This window comes from Sturnira hondurensis, unplaced genomic scaffold (assembly GCF_014824575.4).
Source record: "Sturnira hondurensis isolate 20B ecotype Veracruz unplaced genomic scaffold, ASM1482457v3 Scaffold0023817, whole genome shotgun sequence".
NCBI lineage: Eukaryota > Metazoa > Chordata > Mammalia > Chiroptera > Phyllostomidae > Sturnira > Sturnira hondurensis.
In genome coordinates, this window is record NW_028096448.1 from 5241742 (window position 1) to 5254687 (window position 12946).

General features: G+C 46.5%; 1 protein-coding gene across 1 annotated transcript in view; it reads left to right on the plus strand.

The window, feature by feature from the left end:
• The first annotated feature begins 3415 nt into the window (after positions 1-3415).
• GMPR (guanosine monophosphate reductase) overlaps positions 3416-12946 on the plus strand; it is a 38838-nt gene continuing 29307 nt past the window's right edge. The window contains exons 1-2 of the mRNA XM_037037892.1: positions 3416-3739; positions 10276-10395. Of these exons, the coding sequence (XP_036893787.1) occupies positions 3653-3739; positions 10276-10395 (207 nt within the window). The 5' untranslated portion in view covers positions 3416-3652. The remainder of the gene's footprint in view (positions 3740-10275; positions 10396-12946) is intronic.

Genomic DNA, 12946 nt, shown 5'->3' on the forward strand with positions numbered 1-12946 from the left:
CAAGATCCTCAGCAATTATTATGCATGGTAAAGCAGTGAACTAACGAACTAGCTGAACTTTCCCAATTTATCAACTTTTATAAATATTGTATAGGAAACTTTTGTTCTCTTACTTAAGAGAACCATCTACATAACTTTAATACACTTTACTTTCTACTCACATGCTAATTACTCAAGTATATATTTTGAATTGAATTTGAAAGCCAATAGTTAATTTGATAGTATAAATTTTCTCAAATACTACAAAGATATAAAATATCAAATACGTACTTTCTATTTCTATATTAAAATTATAATTTTGAAGTCTCTCCAGCTTTTTAATACTTAATTTTAACTACTGGTTTTTGAGGGGTGCTTATCTACCAACAATAAACAATTATATCATTCCAGTTCATTTTAGCTCCCTGGTTAATTTTATTAAATATTTAAGGAACGAATCCCAATCCTATAGATGCGCTTTTAGAAAATAGAGTGAAAGAGCATTTCTAAGCTCATTCAATGAGGGCACTATTTCTCTGATGAAGACATCAAAAGAAAACTACAGACTAATGTCTCTCATGAATTTAGATGTAGAAATTCCTTAAAACATTAGCAAACTTCATTTGTGAACAGGTAAAATGATTACCACTGTAATCCAGTGGGGTTTATCACACATGATTTTGGAGTTTTATTCTTATATGACTTTTGGTGCCACTGTACCATTAAATAGCACGATGTGAACAGACTGGCTTCTAGATCTTTCTTATGGCTTTGTCTAGTCAGTCAGAAATTTTAGGGGAAGTCCTTGTACTGAGAAGTGACTTTTGTTATTATTATTATTATTATTAGTGTAAGAAGTACAGCAGGCTTATGTAGACGGTGCAATGGACACATAAAGGAGTCTAGTCTGGTGTGGAGAATCAGGGGCTTATGTTGACCCCATAAAGAATGTGGTTTTGTGCCTGAGAAGAGAGCAGATATGATGAAATATTCCACAAGGAGAAGGAACGTAAGGTGCAATGTCAGCTGTGTTTTTGTTCTAATAGGAAGAGAGTGGGCAGGAAACCAAGAGGAGAGGTACATGAGCAAGTTCAAGGTAAGGATGCTTTTCCTTTGAATCAGTGTTCTAACAATAAATATAAAGCCCTCACTCACCCCTGTACCGTACCACAGGCAGACGCCTAACAATGCTATGTTCTTCTCCCTTTTGCTAGAATAATTTTTAAATAATCATACCATATAGTAATTGTATGTTGCCTTTATTTTGTTTTTAATTAGGAACTCAAGATCAGCATTAGGTTCCCTCACTACTTTGGAAATAAGCAGCACATCTGCCTAGCTCCTAGTGATTTGATAAGACTCATAAGTTTTTGTTGGTTGGACTTACTGTGGTTACTTTTATTCCCTCTCTGACAACTTTCATTTCCTTCCATGAAACTTCAAGGACTTCCTGTGAGACAAAGATTACGTGAGCAAATGGGATGGGCTAAGACCTTGCCACTCCAAAATATGCTTCTTTGGGATATGGGCTATTTTATATTGGTTATTTTTAAGAAACAAAATACAAGGGAAAAAACCTTTGAACTTCTTCCTAATTGCCCACAAGAATTTAAGAGGGCCTGCTCCTGGAAGGGAGGGTAACATCACAGTGTTACCCTCCATTGTTACAGGTGGCCCAGCAAACATGTAGTCACTAAACATATGCTCTTCCATCTCCATGTGGAGTGCCTTCTTGCCCTTTGAACTCCCAACCACAACGCCAATTTATAAGTCTTAAGGCTTCATTCAATCTGTCCTTGAATCCCACGGTCTCATGAAGCCCCTATATGTACATATATAATAAATTTGGTTATTTTCTCCTGTTGACCTATCTCATGTTAATTTGATTATTAGACCTGCTGGAAGAATTTATTTTTTATTTTTTAAAGATTTTATTTATCTTTAGAGGGGAAAGGAAGGTGAGAGGGAGAGAAATACCAATGTATGGTTGCCTCTTGTGTGTCCCCTGATGGGAACTGGCCTGCAACCCAGGCATGTGCCCTGACTGGGAATCCAGCTGTGATCCTTTGATTCTCAGGCCCGCGCTGAGTCCATTGAGCTACACCAGCCAGGGCAAAGAATTTAGACAGATAAAAGCAATATTACTTTTCTTCTTCTATAACCTTTATCATTTGAAGACATTTGTGTTAAATGAATATTGTGTTGTGTCTTTACAGTAAGCCATACACAATATGAGTTCATTGAGAACAGTTCCAGGCTGCAGACAACTGAAAATATCAGAGTTCTGCATTTGAGCAGTTAGCAATCTAGTCTGAGGCTATAAAGCTTAATGCACATACTGTAACATGTGACCCCCTATATAAATAGCTACTGTTTATTGAGCAACTATGGGATTTGCATTGTGTATGTCCATGTGTATGCATGTGCCTTAGCACACACACACACACACACACAATATAATTCTGGGGAGAGGACAGCATTGTCTTTTTCTTTCCCTCTTTTTTTAACCTATGAGAAAACAGGTTTAAGGAAATTGAGTGACTCCCTTCATCTAGAAGTAGGTGGGGCCAGGCTTTTGCATCAGGCAGAGAAAGGTCCCAGGGCAGAAGTGGTTTATTTAAATTTGTATTGTGTGTTAAGGACTGAGGTATTTACGTCTTTTACTGGGACTACAGGCAAGGTATTTCATGTAAAGGAGCCTCATCTTCCTAATCTGAAAAATGGCTCCTTCTTCATTGGGTTGTTGGGGGAATGAATGGTAAAGTACAGGCCAAACACTTAAGCACATTCCTAAACTCCCAAAGGCTCTGAAGGCCAACAAGTGAATTAAAAATAAACTAACATCACTGGTAACCCTCAGAGAGGGGATTCAGGGGGCCGTTCAATCCCAGCATCTGTGATGAATATGGACTTCACTGCTCATTATTAAAAACAACCAACCAACCCACCCCTGAAATTCAAAAATTGTTTCAACAGTCTCATTACTGCTAAACAGATTTATCCACCCATACTCTTTTCCTTAATTCTATTTGGATTCCCAAAGGCTTCTTATATTTTGGCATGTGAAGGTGTGACTCAGCGCCTGGTAGGCACACCGGGCTTGAAACTAGAGAAAGAAGCAAAACCTCTCAACAGTGACCTTTCCCCTGGGTAAGGCTCTCACAGGTCAAGTCTCTCCTCCCTATGGGGGGCGTCCTGGGTGACAGACAAGAGGGTGTGCGTGCCTGCTTCCTCCCCTTCAGCGCCAAAGCTAGCGCCACAATGAAATGGATTTTAAATGGAGGGCTGGGAGGGAAGGGAGGGGCTCGTTACAAGTGTCACACAAGCAGCGGACTTTATAGCTGCTGGTGTATCTCTAACCTGCCGGACCTCCCCTTCCTCTTTTCAGTCTGGAGCTTGGCGCCGGGGCGGGGCTAGGCCACCGAGTGAAGGTGGGCGGAGCACCACAGGGGTGCCAGCGGCCATAAGGGCGCAGCGCGCGCACCCGCCCCTGCGAGCTCAGGCTTTCGAACCTCATCCCTCTCATCTCCCTCATTCCCGCATCCGTGCCCTGCACGGGGCCCACGCTCCACCACACTTCCTCGCCCCCTGTGTCCAAGTCCCCTGGGCCGCTTCGGGGACATCTCCGGCTGGGGAAGGAGCTGCTGGCCTCAGGCTGCTCGCCTCTCTCACCATGCCCCGCATTGATGCCGACCTCAAGCTGGACTTCAAGGATGTCCTGCTCCGACCTAAGCGAAGCAGCCTCAGGAGCCGATCAGAGGTGGGGCTCTTGCTCTTTGAAAGCCGAAATGGGGTGGGATGTTTTCCGGGGTGGCGCTGGGGAGGTGGGAGGTGGAAGGCGGTGCATTGTGGTAATACCATTCCAGCTTTTCTGTGTCCGAGAGTGGCAGGGGTGCCTACCCCCTGTGCCCGCTCCCTCTCCACCAATTGAGGAAGGAAACGCCAGCTGGTTCCCTGCCAGGACAGGAGGTGTCTTCAAGGGGTCCAGCTGGGGCCTACAATTCTGAATCCCACTGGCAGGTTTGGGCAGAGGAAGTACGCTTTAGAACTAGACCCTAGAGGAGCAAAGATGAAGTGGCCAAGTGGTGAGAAAGCGTGGGGAGGCCCGGTGGGTGCATTTAGGGAGAAGAGGACATAGTGCAGCCAGATGATGAAAGGAGAGGAAAAACGAGGGAAGATCCTTGTGATTTTGGCGTTGTCTCGGCCGAAAACTGCAGTTGGTTGAGAGTCAGATCCAGCAATGGAATTTCTTTAAGATAACTGAAAAACTGGGAAACTTCAGGACAAAAATAAAGGGTGTACTTTCTGCATTTCAGTGACCATGCTGGGAGTGAGCCTGGGGACTTGTGCCTGGTGGTGCCCCTCCTTAACTGGACAACTAACGTCCAGTTCAGTCCTAGAGAAGCTGAGAGCACTGGGGTGCAAGCTTGGGGCTGGGTGGCAAACTGGATCTAAGCCTGAAGAACAGGTGGACACTGGGCTGGAAATAGCCTCCGGATGAGGTTAGGGATGCCCCTGCTGGGGAGGAGGAAGGTCAAACTCTGAAGGGTAAACTGGCTGCATAGAAAGGCAGAGTTCCATGGAGTGGTGTGCGCTGGTGACAATGACTTTGTCTGGTCTGCTGACAGCCAGAGGCAGGTGAGGAAGCTGGACCTGGTCCGAAGGCTGGGGCCGCAGAAATAAGCTGGAGGAGGCTGAGCCAGTGCACTATTTCTTATGCTCCACTCTAAAGACCATAAATAAATCGGTGGGCTGCCGCCCCGCCCCCCATGCCCAGGCCCAGCTGCAGGCCCTGGTGCTGCCAGCCAGGGGCTTGTTTGGATTAGAGAGGCCTCAAGCAGTGCTTTAGCCAGTGACCAGAACCAAGTCACCTCACCTCAAGCAGGAGGGTTGGCAGGCTGCAGCCAGCGAGGATGGGACAGGACAGGACTGGAGAAGGCAGCGGAGGAGTGGTTAACCCTTATTATGCTAGCCTAGGGTGGATGACTCTGTGCCTGTCCCTCATCATGTTCTTTTGGGGCTGAAGAGCAGGGCAGACTCAAGAAAGAAAAATAGACAGTTTGCATGGCTGGCCTGGCCTTCCCCAAGTATAAGCTGTGGTCAGTACCAAAGGCCAGACCAAGACGAGATGTGGGGATTCTAGGCAGACTCGTAATTTGGTGGCCTCAATGTTCTTTAAATATTTGTTCAGAATTCACCTAGAGAGAAACCATTAAGAAAAATTATATATTTAAAACAGGGATATATTGTATGTATTTTCTGAACCAGGAAACATCTTGAGAAGGTAAAGCATTTTGAATTTATGTAATAGAATGAATTGCTCTTTCCTAGGAATAGTATGATGTCATTTGGTTTCATAATTTGGACTGATGGAAACTATTAATGTCCCGGCCTCTGATAGCGCCTTACCAGCTACATGTACACATTGCAATGAGAACTCTATGTCCTTGGGAAAGGTTTTCATATTTCTACTTTTGTGGAGGGTTGCCAGCTCTGTGCCTGGAAACCTGAGCTGACTGGCATTACCTTTCCAGTTGGTTCCTGTAATGGTTCAGCTTCCTGGTGTCCCAGGCAGCTGCCTGGCTGGCTGCCCCTGAAACCTGACTGCCTGCTTCACTGGTGCTGAGGGATGTAGTTAGGCCTAGATCTAGTCAGGCTTCTCGTCCCCTCTCAGTGTTTTCTCAGTTTGCTTGCGGATGCCTGAAATGTTTTTGTCAGCAGATGAAAAACTTTCCTTGCGCGATCAGATAAAAGCCACGTGTATACCCTCTGGCAGTCATACCTGAATGCAGTTTCGAAGCTGGATCATAAGTGACTGGTAAATGACCGACTCTGAGCTGAACCAGAGAGCAGATCTGAGTGGAGGCAGGATGGAAAACATTCTCCATGAGAGCAGAGTCTGGCTAAGAAGGGAGAGTTTTGACCACTGATAAAATTGATTAATGAAACAGTTTGGCTTTGAGCTAGGCCTGCGAAACAGGAAAGGGAGAGAAATTGATGTCCCACTTGGAAGTTGGAGTGTTCCTGTTAGGGCATTTCTACAAGTGTCACATAAAATGAATTTGAAGTCACCTTCCAGAGGCCGGGGGTACAGGTGGAAATGGCCCAGGTGGCCTTACAGCATTTGTACCAGATGGGTGACCTTCATTTCTCAACTGGCTGTCCCTTCACTGCCTTGTCTTCCCAAGCCCCTGCACACAAGAATAAAGTGCCACAGGGCTGTGGGAGGGGCATGACGTTTGTTGACTGAGGCAAGAGCTTGTCTTTATCTGATAGACCTGGAGCCTGCACGCCCTTGATTCCCTGAGCAGTTCTTTTTCAGGACGCATTTCTGGCTCAGATGTGTCAACTTAGTAGTCCTTATGGTAGTAACAATTTTCTTTAAAAGAGTAAAACAAAAACTTAATGCAACTCTGACTCTGGAAGTCAGGTATCGAGGAGAATTTGCATTGGAAAACTGGCCACTTGTCGCAGGACAAGAAGCATGACACGACACAGTGAGTGCCATGTCTCCTTGCAATTCTGTGGTAATTTTCCACCAGTGGTCTCGTGAGAAGCGTTCTGGTCCAGCCTGAGCAAGCCATAGCGGGGGATGAGACATGGCGGATGGGGAGGATATAGGGCTGGGAAAAGGGAAATCTGGGTACAGTCCAAGGTCTTTACAGGTTATTTTATTACCTGTGCCCCCCGATCAGTTTCCCGAGGCTGTTGTAACAAAGCAGCAGGAACTGGGAGGCTCACACAGAAGATACTTGTTGTCTCACAGTTCTGGAGGCCGACGTCCCAGATAGGATGTTGGCAGAGTTGGTTCCTTCTGAGGGCTGTGAGGGAGAATCTGTCCCAGGCCTCTCTCTCTGTGGTTGTTCACAGGGAATCTTAGGTGTTCCTTGGCTTGTAGATGCCTCACCCTGATCTCTGCCCTCATCTTCACATGATAGCCTCTCTTTCTGTGTTTCCGTGTCCAAGTTTTCCCCTCTTAAAAGAACACCAGTCATAGTGGAATGGGCCCACCCTGATGACCTCATTTTACCTTGATCACCTGCAAAGACCCTATTTCTCAACAAGGTCATTGGTTAGGACTTTAACATCTTTAGGAGGAGACACAAACCATAACAGCTTGCTCTTAACATGAGAGTTTGACTAGACTTGTTATTCATGGATGCCTCTGAATCATCTAGGAAGACTCTCCAAAAAATACACAGCTTGTCTCCAACACCAACGTTCTGATTTATGACGACAGAGGCAGCCCAAGCATGTGTGTTTTGGACATCGTCCTATGATGATGCTCACCTGTGCGAGGATGCTCTGGACTGGCCGTGGGAACCCTTTCCATTTGTGGGAGCCTGTGGCTCTCTGGTTATGCGCAGTTGCATGTGCTTCTGCTGAGAGTGGGTGGTTCCAGGGGACAGAGCACATCCAGAGGGCACCCTGGGCCCACAGATCATTGCTTGAGAAAGTCTGGGGGCCAGAACGACATTAGTCTTGCCCCTTGACCAGATTATTCCACTTGTGATCCAGCAGGACTACAAGGACAGGAGGCATTGTCCCTGTACTTAGACATAATGATCTACAGGTGACACAGATAATGAACAACACAATCACTAAGAGAATTGCTTTAATTAGTACCATCCACACATCTAGGCAAAAGGGTCCCCTGACCCCTCCTTGCTGGACAGGGCCTGTGGGCTGTGCTGTTGCTTCCAGGCCCTTCTTTAGGTTCTCAGGACACTGGATTTCTCTGTGCTCTTGACTTGGAGATGGTTCCAAGGCCTTCTAGGTCCTCCCCCGCAGGTGTGTTTTCTCAAGGGCCATCTGTGCTGCTGGTACGCTGGCCTCGAACCCCGGAGAGTGGCCCAAGTGGCAGGCGTTTGTCAGAGTGGAGGTGTGTGTGTGCACGGGACTTAATGTGAGGACCGGGGTGTGCACACAAAGATTTGGGTGGGAAGAGGAGGGGATGTGGACTGCCCACCCAGGCTGGCTCCCTGTGACATTGTGTTCTGGTGCTTTCCAGGTCAGTAGTGAAATTGTGTTTGTTAAGGTAGGAGGACAGGACAAAATGTACACAGCACCTTGTTAGCTTGCTTTATAAACTTGAGGTATTTAGACGTGTGGTAGGGGCCTCCATTTGTGCTTTCGGGTCCACTGATGTTGGCTGACGTTAATGAAGGTATGTGTAAAGAGCTGCAGAAATATGTACTTTTGAGGTTGGGGTCGGGTGGTTTATTACTTTACGTTTCCTTTCAAATCAGATTAGCAGAGTGAGAATTTGTGGGTGCCATGTTGGTTCCTGGGAGGCTGGAATAGTTCAGATGCCTCTCTCAGGGAACAGCTGCTCTGTTGGGTGTGTATGTGGATTAGGTTGAGAAGATAACTTCATTTATCATTTTTAGAATTAAGGATTGCATAGGATCTGCCGCATGGAGAAGACTGGCATTGAGGGGGAGAGTTCATTGCTGAGGCTGACCTTTTCCGTGAAAAGCTGCAGGGTATTTTGTGGCGTGTGTGTGCGTACTGCTGATAGGTTTTGGCCTGCCAGGAAAACCCCACTGTGAGCTCAGCTGGGTGTACAGTGTAGCATCTCTTCTAGTGCATCTTGGGAGTAGTGTAAGAGTAATTTGAGACCAAGGAATTCTAATTATTTTAAGCCTGGGAAGTGAAAATGCTGGGGCCATGAGTAGCACAGAAGGTTGCAACAAATAGACCCTGGCAATTATAGTTCATAATTTAAATATAACTTGCTTTCACTGAAGTAGAATCAAGAATCATAATGAGGAAGTTGAGAAAGGGATGGCCCGCCCCATAATGCTCAGGCAGTGACAGTTTTTCATTTCCCCTAGTGGTTGCTGTGTCAGGCCAGTGTGGACATACTTTATGACATCACTCTCCCGGGAAGCCTCGTGGACAGAGAGTCCTGTGTGGAGAAGCAAGAGACAGGAAAAGCTGAGGAAGCCTGAAGTGTCCCATGCTGTTTTTTTGACGTGTTGACTGCAAAGTGAAACTTGTCTGGAATGAAAAAGAATAAAATAAGGGACTAGTTAAACCCTCGTAGGCAATGATTACTGCTGGTGTACTCTCAAAGCCAGGATTAGTGTAGGGAGATCCAGCTTATTTCAGAAGCGGAAGATTCACACCTGTGTTCCTCTCGCAGGTTGTCCTTGGGGTCTGTAACCATCAGGGTCCAGCCAAGGAAGCAAAGAGTGCTAACTATTTAAAACAGGGAATTTAATGCAAGATACCCTGACACTGCTGAGATGCCCAATGAGATACTGAGGCACCGCGGCGATTGGCAGCAGTGAGGAACCACTTCCAAAGGGGCGAAGGGGATCTTACTGAGGCCTGGGGGCTAGGATCACCCTGTGAAAGCTGGAACTAAGATCCTGTGGGTCAGGGCGGAGGGTTCTGGGAGAACTACCCTGACCACACACAGGCTCTTTCCTCCCAACTTCCTAACTCTCCCCCCGTTGGCTACTTAGTGACCCCATTGTCTGAACCCAGCCAGAAACCAGTCTGGGAGGTGGATCCTGCAGGGGGTGGCCTCTGTGTGATCAGAACATGGCAGGAGGGAGCCAGGATCGCATCTGCGAACAGCCAGGCCTGGGATCTGCCCTGGGTCAAAGAAGTGATTGTGACTCTGCTGGCTGTTGGTGAGCACCTCCTGGTCCCCTGCTTTGGCTGAACCCACTGTCGTGGCCTAGCTCTCCTGGTAGCAGAGTTAGTCCTACGTGGCCTGAGGATGCAGTTAAAATAGAATTAGAGGGCCCTCCCTCCACCTGCTGGCGAGTCAGAGGAACAAGCGTTTATGTGCAGACATATGGCTGCAGTGTACTCGCCCAGCTCTTTGAAAGATGGTCCTAATTAGAGAACAGCTGAGCAGGTTGAAAGGGTAAGGAATTCATGGTTTACAGCTCACTGCAGGGTGAATTTGGAGTGGAAGGTGAGGATTAAAGGGAGGGCCATGGTTGGCAGGGGTTTTTCTGAGTGGAGTGGATTTTCTGAGAAGGGAAACTGTTTCTCCAGTGCTTGGAAGTGGGGGCCGACGACATGCATGTGGGTATGTTGGGCTGGGATGGACCAGGCTGGGGACAGAGGGTGGCCGTGGGATGGCAGAGGCTTGGATAGCAGCGCATCACTTGGTTTCCTCAGGGACTTTCCTGTTTTTGGAACATTTGGCTAAAGAGAATCCATGGACTAAGGGGCATACACTTCCTAGTGCACGTCCCACTTGCTTCAGACTCTGTAAACTCTGCACAAATTAGGCGAAGAGCAAACCATGTCTTCTCCCTTTTGTGCCGATAGGTGGATCTTGAGCGTACCTTCACGTTTCGGAACTCAAAGCAGACCTACTCAGGGATTCCCATCATTGTGGCCAACATGGACACCGTGGGGACATTTGAGATGGCAGCCGTGATGGCACAGGTAGGCTGTTGGGCTTTTCCCCCTGCTGCTCACGCTGGGGGTTTGTCAGGACCCCCCCCTGGACTTGCTCAGACATCCCGAAGAGGGAGACACTTGGGTCCATGGCTGTGGCCAGACTACTTCGTTCTGAGTTTGAATGTTGTTGGAGTCACTTTTTTCTTCCCCCTTTTCAGTCAGCAATGATGGGTGGAGTCTGGACTTGGCATTCAATGAGATGTTCTAGAGCCACATCCGTTTCTTCCTTGAAGACACCCCTGACAGTTTTGGAAGTTAGAGATACAGAAAGAAGTTGGACATTGTGCCATATTATAGTTAGCCGAGTGCCGTACTACACTGATAAGAAGAGGGCAAGTGCCTTTACATGGAGACAGACTGCTTCGTGTATAGTCTGCACTGTAGCATTTATTGCAGTATATGTAGAAAACATGTATTGAGCACTTATGTGCCAAACACTGGATATAATGTCACAGCTTCACCAGGTAGGTTCCTTTTGCAGATGGGGAAACTGAGGCAGAGAGTGAGAGGAGAGGTAACTTGGCCGAGGGCATCCAGCTAAGTAGAGACAGAGTCGAGATTCAAACCCAGAATAAGAGATGTGCCTCTCAGTTTACACTGGCAGGTTACAGTCCAAGCTCAAGGTCCCTTTTAGCCAGTTAGTAAGTAATTCATTTCCTATCAGTGGAGAAGCCGATATTCTCTCCTTGGGAAAAATAAAGGAAAAGCCTTTTGTGGGTAAGACCTTCATCTCATGCAGCTGTGTCCTGGGTGCAATGCACTTCATTCATCCTACGTGTCATCATTTGCTTGCCCTAGGCACAGGGTGTATGTATCTATTTCCACTGATGATCCTGCCAAGTGAAAAAATAAATCCAATTAGTTAAAAGAGCTTCTCACTGTGGGCAGCAAGTCTAACCCCAGGAGGTGCTGGGAGCTATTAGCCAGTGATTAGAAGGAAGATCTTCAAACAAATTATGAGCTCAAAAAATGGCATAGGTTGTGGTCTGTCTGACTCCATGATCGTTAGTTGTATTATCTGCCAGCCTTCAGCCCCCACTGAGCTTTGAGCTAGAGCCCAATAAATTAATTGCTAAAGGAATTTGTGTTTCTTTTCCTCATCTTTTCCTTGCTTTGCTCTGTGACCTGCCATTGGTACTAATGAATTACGTGTCCATGTAAAAGTGGGTGGAATTGGGGTGCAATAAATAGCCCTGATTAATTCACATATCAGATTATGAGTCCACAAAAAACATACGTGTTATGTTCTTCCCTTTTCCCCATGAATGGGAAGGCTCCCAATTAATTAAGACCCCCAATTACTGAGACAGTGTACACTGAAACAGCTAAGCACGTGTGGGCACTGTGATTTTCTATTTCTGGGCCCCACTGAGTAGCGCAAGGTGATAAAGCCATAGATTCTAGATGGGAAACTGGATGGAGAAACAGACCCAGGGAAGTTGGGTGAGAGGCCCTGATACCCGGGCAGGAGCCTGAGGTCTGCAGTCAGGTTTGAGTTTGGTGCTGGCCGTTGCCCCTTACTGGCCAAGCATTTGTTAAATTGTTTTTAAATGAACATTTTTAAAAAATTGAATTTATTGGGGTGACATTGGTTAGTAAAATTACTTAAGTTCCAGGTGTACAATTCTATAATACATCATCTATATATTGTACTGTGTGTTCACTACCTCAAGTCAAGTCTCTTTCCATCACCATTTATCCCCGCCTTTACCCTCTTCTGTCTCCCCCACCCACCTGCCCTCTGGAAAACACCTTGCTGTTATCTGTGTCCATGAAGTTTTTTGTTTTTTGTTTTTGTTTTTGCTTAATCCCTTTATCTTTGTCGCGCAGCCCTGCCACCCCTCTCCCCTCTGACAGCTGTCATTCTGCTCTCTGCCTGTGAGTCTGTTTCTAGTTTGTTTGTTAGTTTATTTTGCTCATCAGATTCCACATACGAGCGAAATCGCATGGTGCTTGTCTTTCTCTGACTGGCTGAATTTTGACTTCTTACACTCCTTTTCTGTCCACAAAGTGAATATTATTGTACAAAGTTGTTCTGGGAAGTGAATGAAACAATGTTGCAAACTGCTTGAACAAGGTAGGTACTCCGTGAATACCGGATCCATAGTCATCAATTAAAATGACAATTTATATAGTTCCTTTCCTTAGATCCCCAAACCAACTGCTGATGGGTTTAGCTTTCAGCAAGAATTGGTGAGGGTGTGAACACAAGGACAAGTTTTGAGGTATAAGTTGAGGTTCTTTTGGGCCAGCAAAGCAGAATTTGGGGGACCCGCTCTTGGCCTAATGCAGGTGCTGAGTGGGGACAGGGCTGAGAACTCACCCTTTTCCTTCCTCTGCGTTTTGGCAGAACTGCCTACGTCCTGACTGCCGTATTGTCTGATCAGGATGGAACACCTTTTTTGTGATTTCACTAGTGTAACCTTTGTCTGCTTTTGGCTCCTAGGAGCATATTCAAAGCTAGTTAGTTCAACACGACTGACAGGAATACCCGATGATGCTTTTGTGTGGTTGGCTCACCCTCAGCCTCATGGAT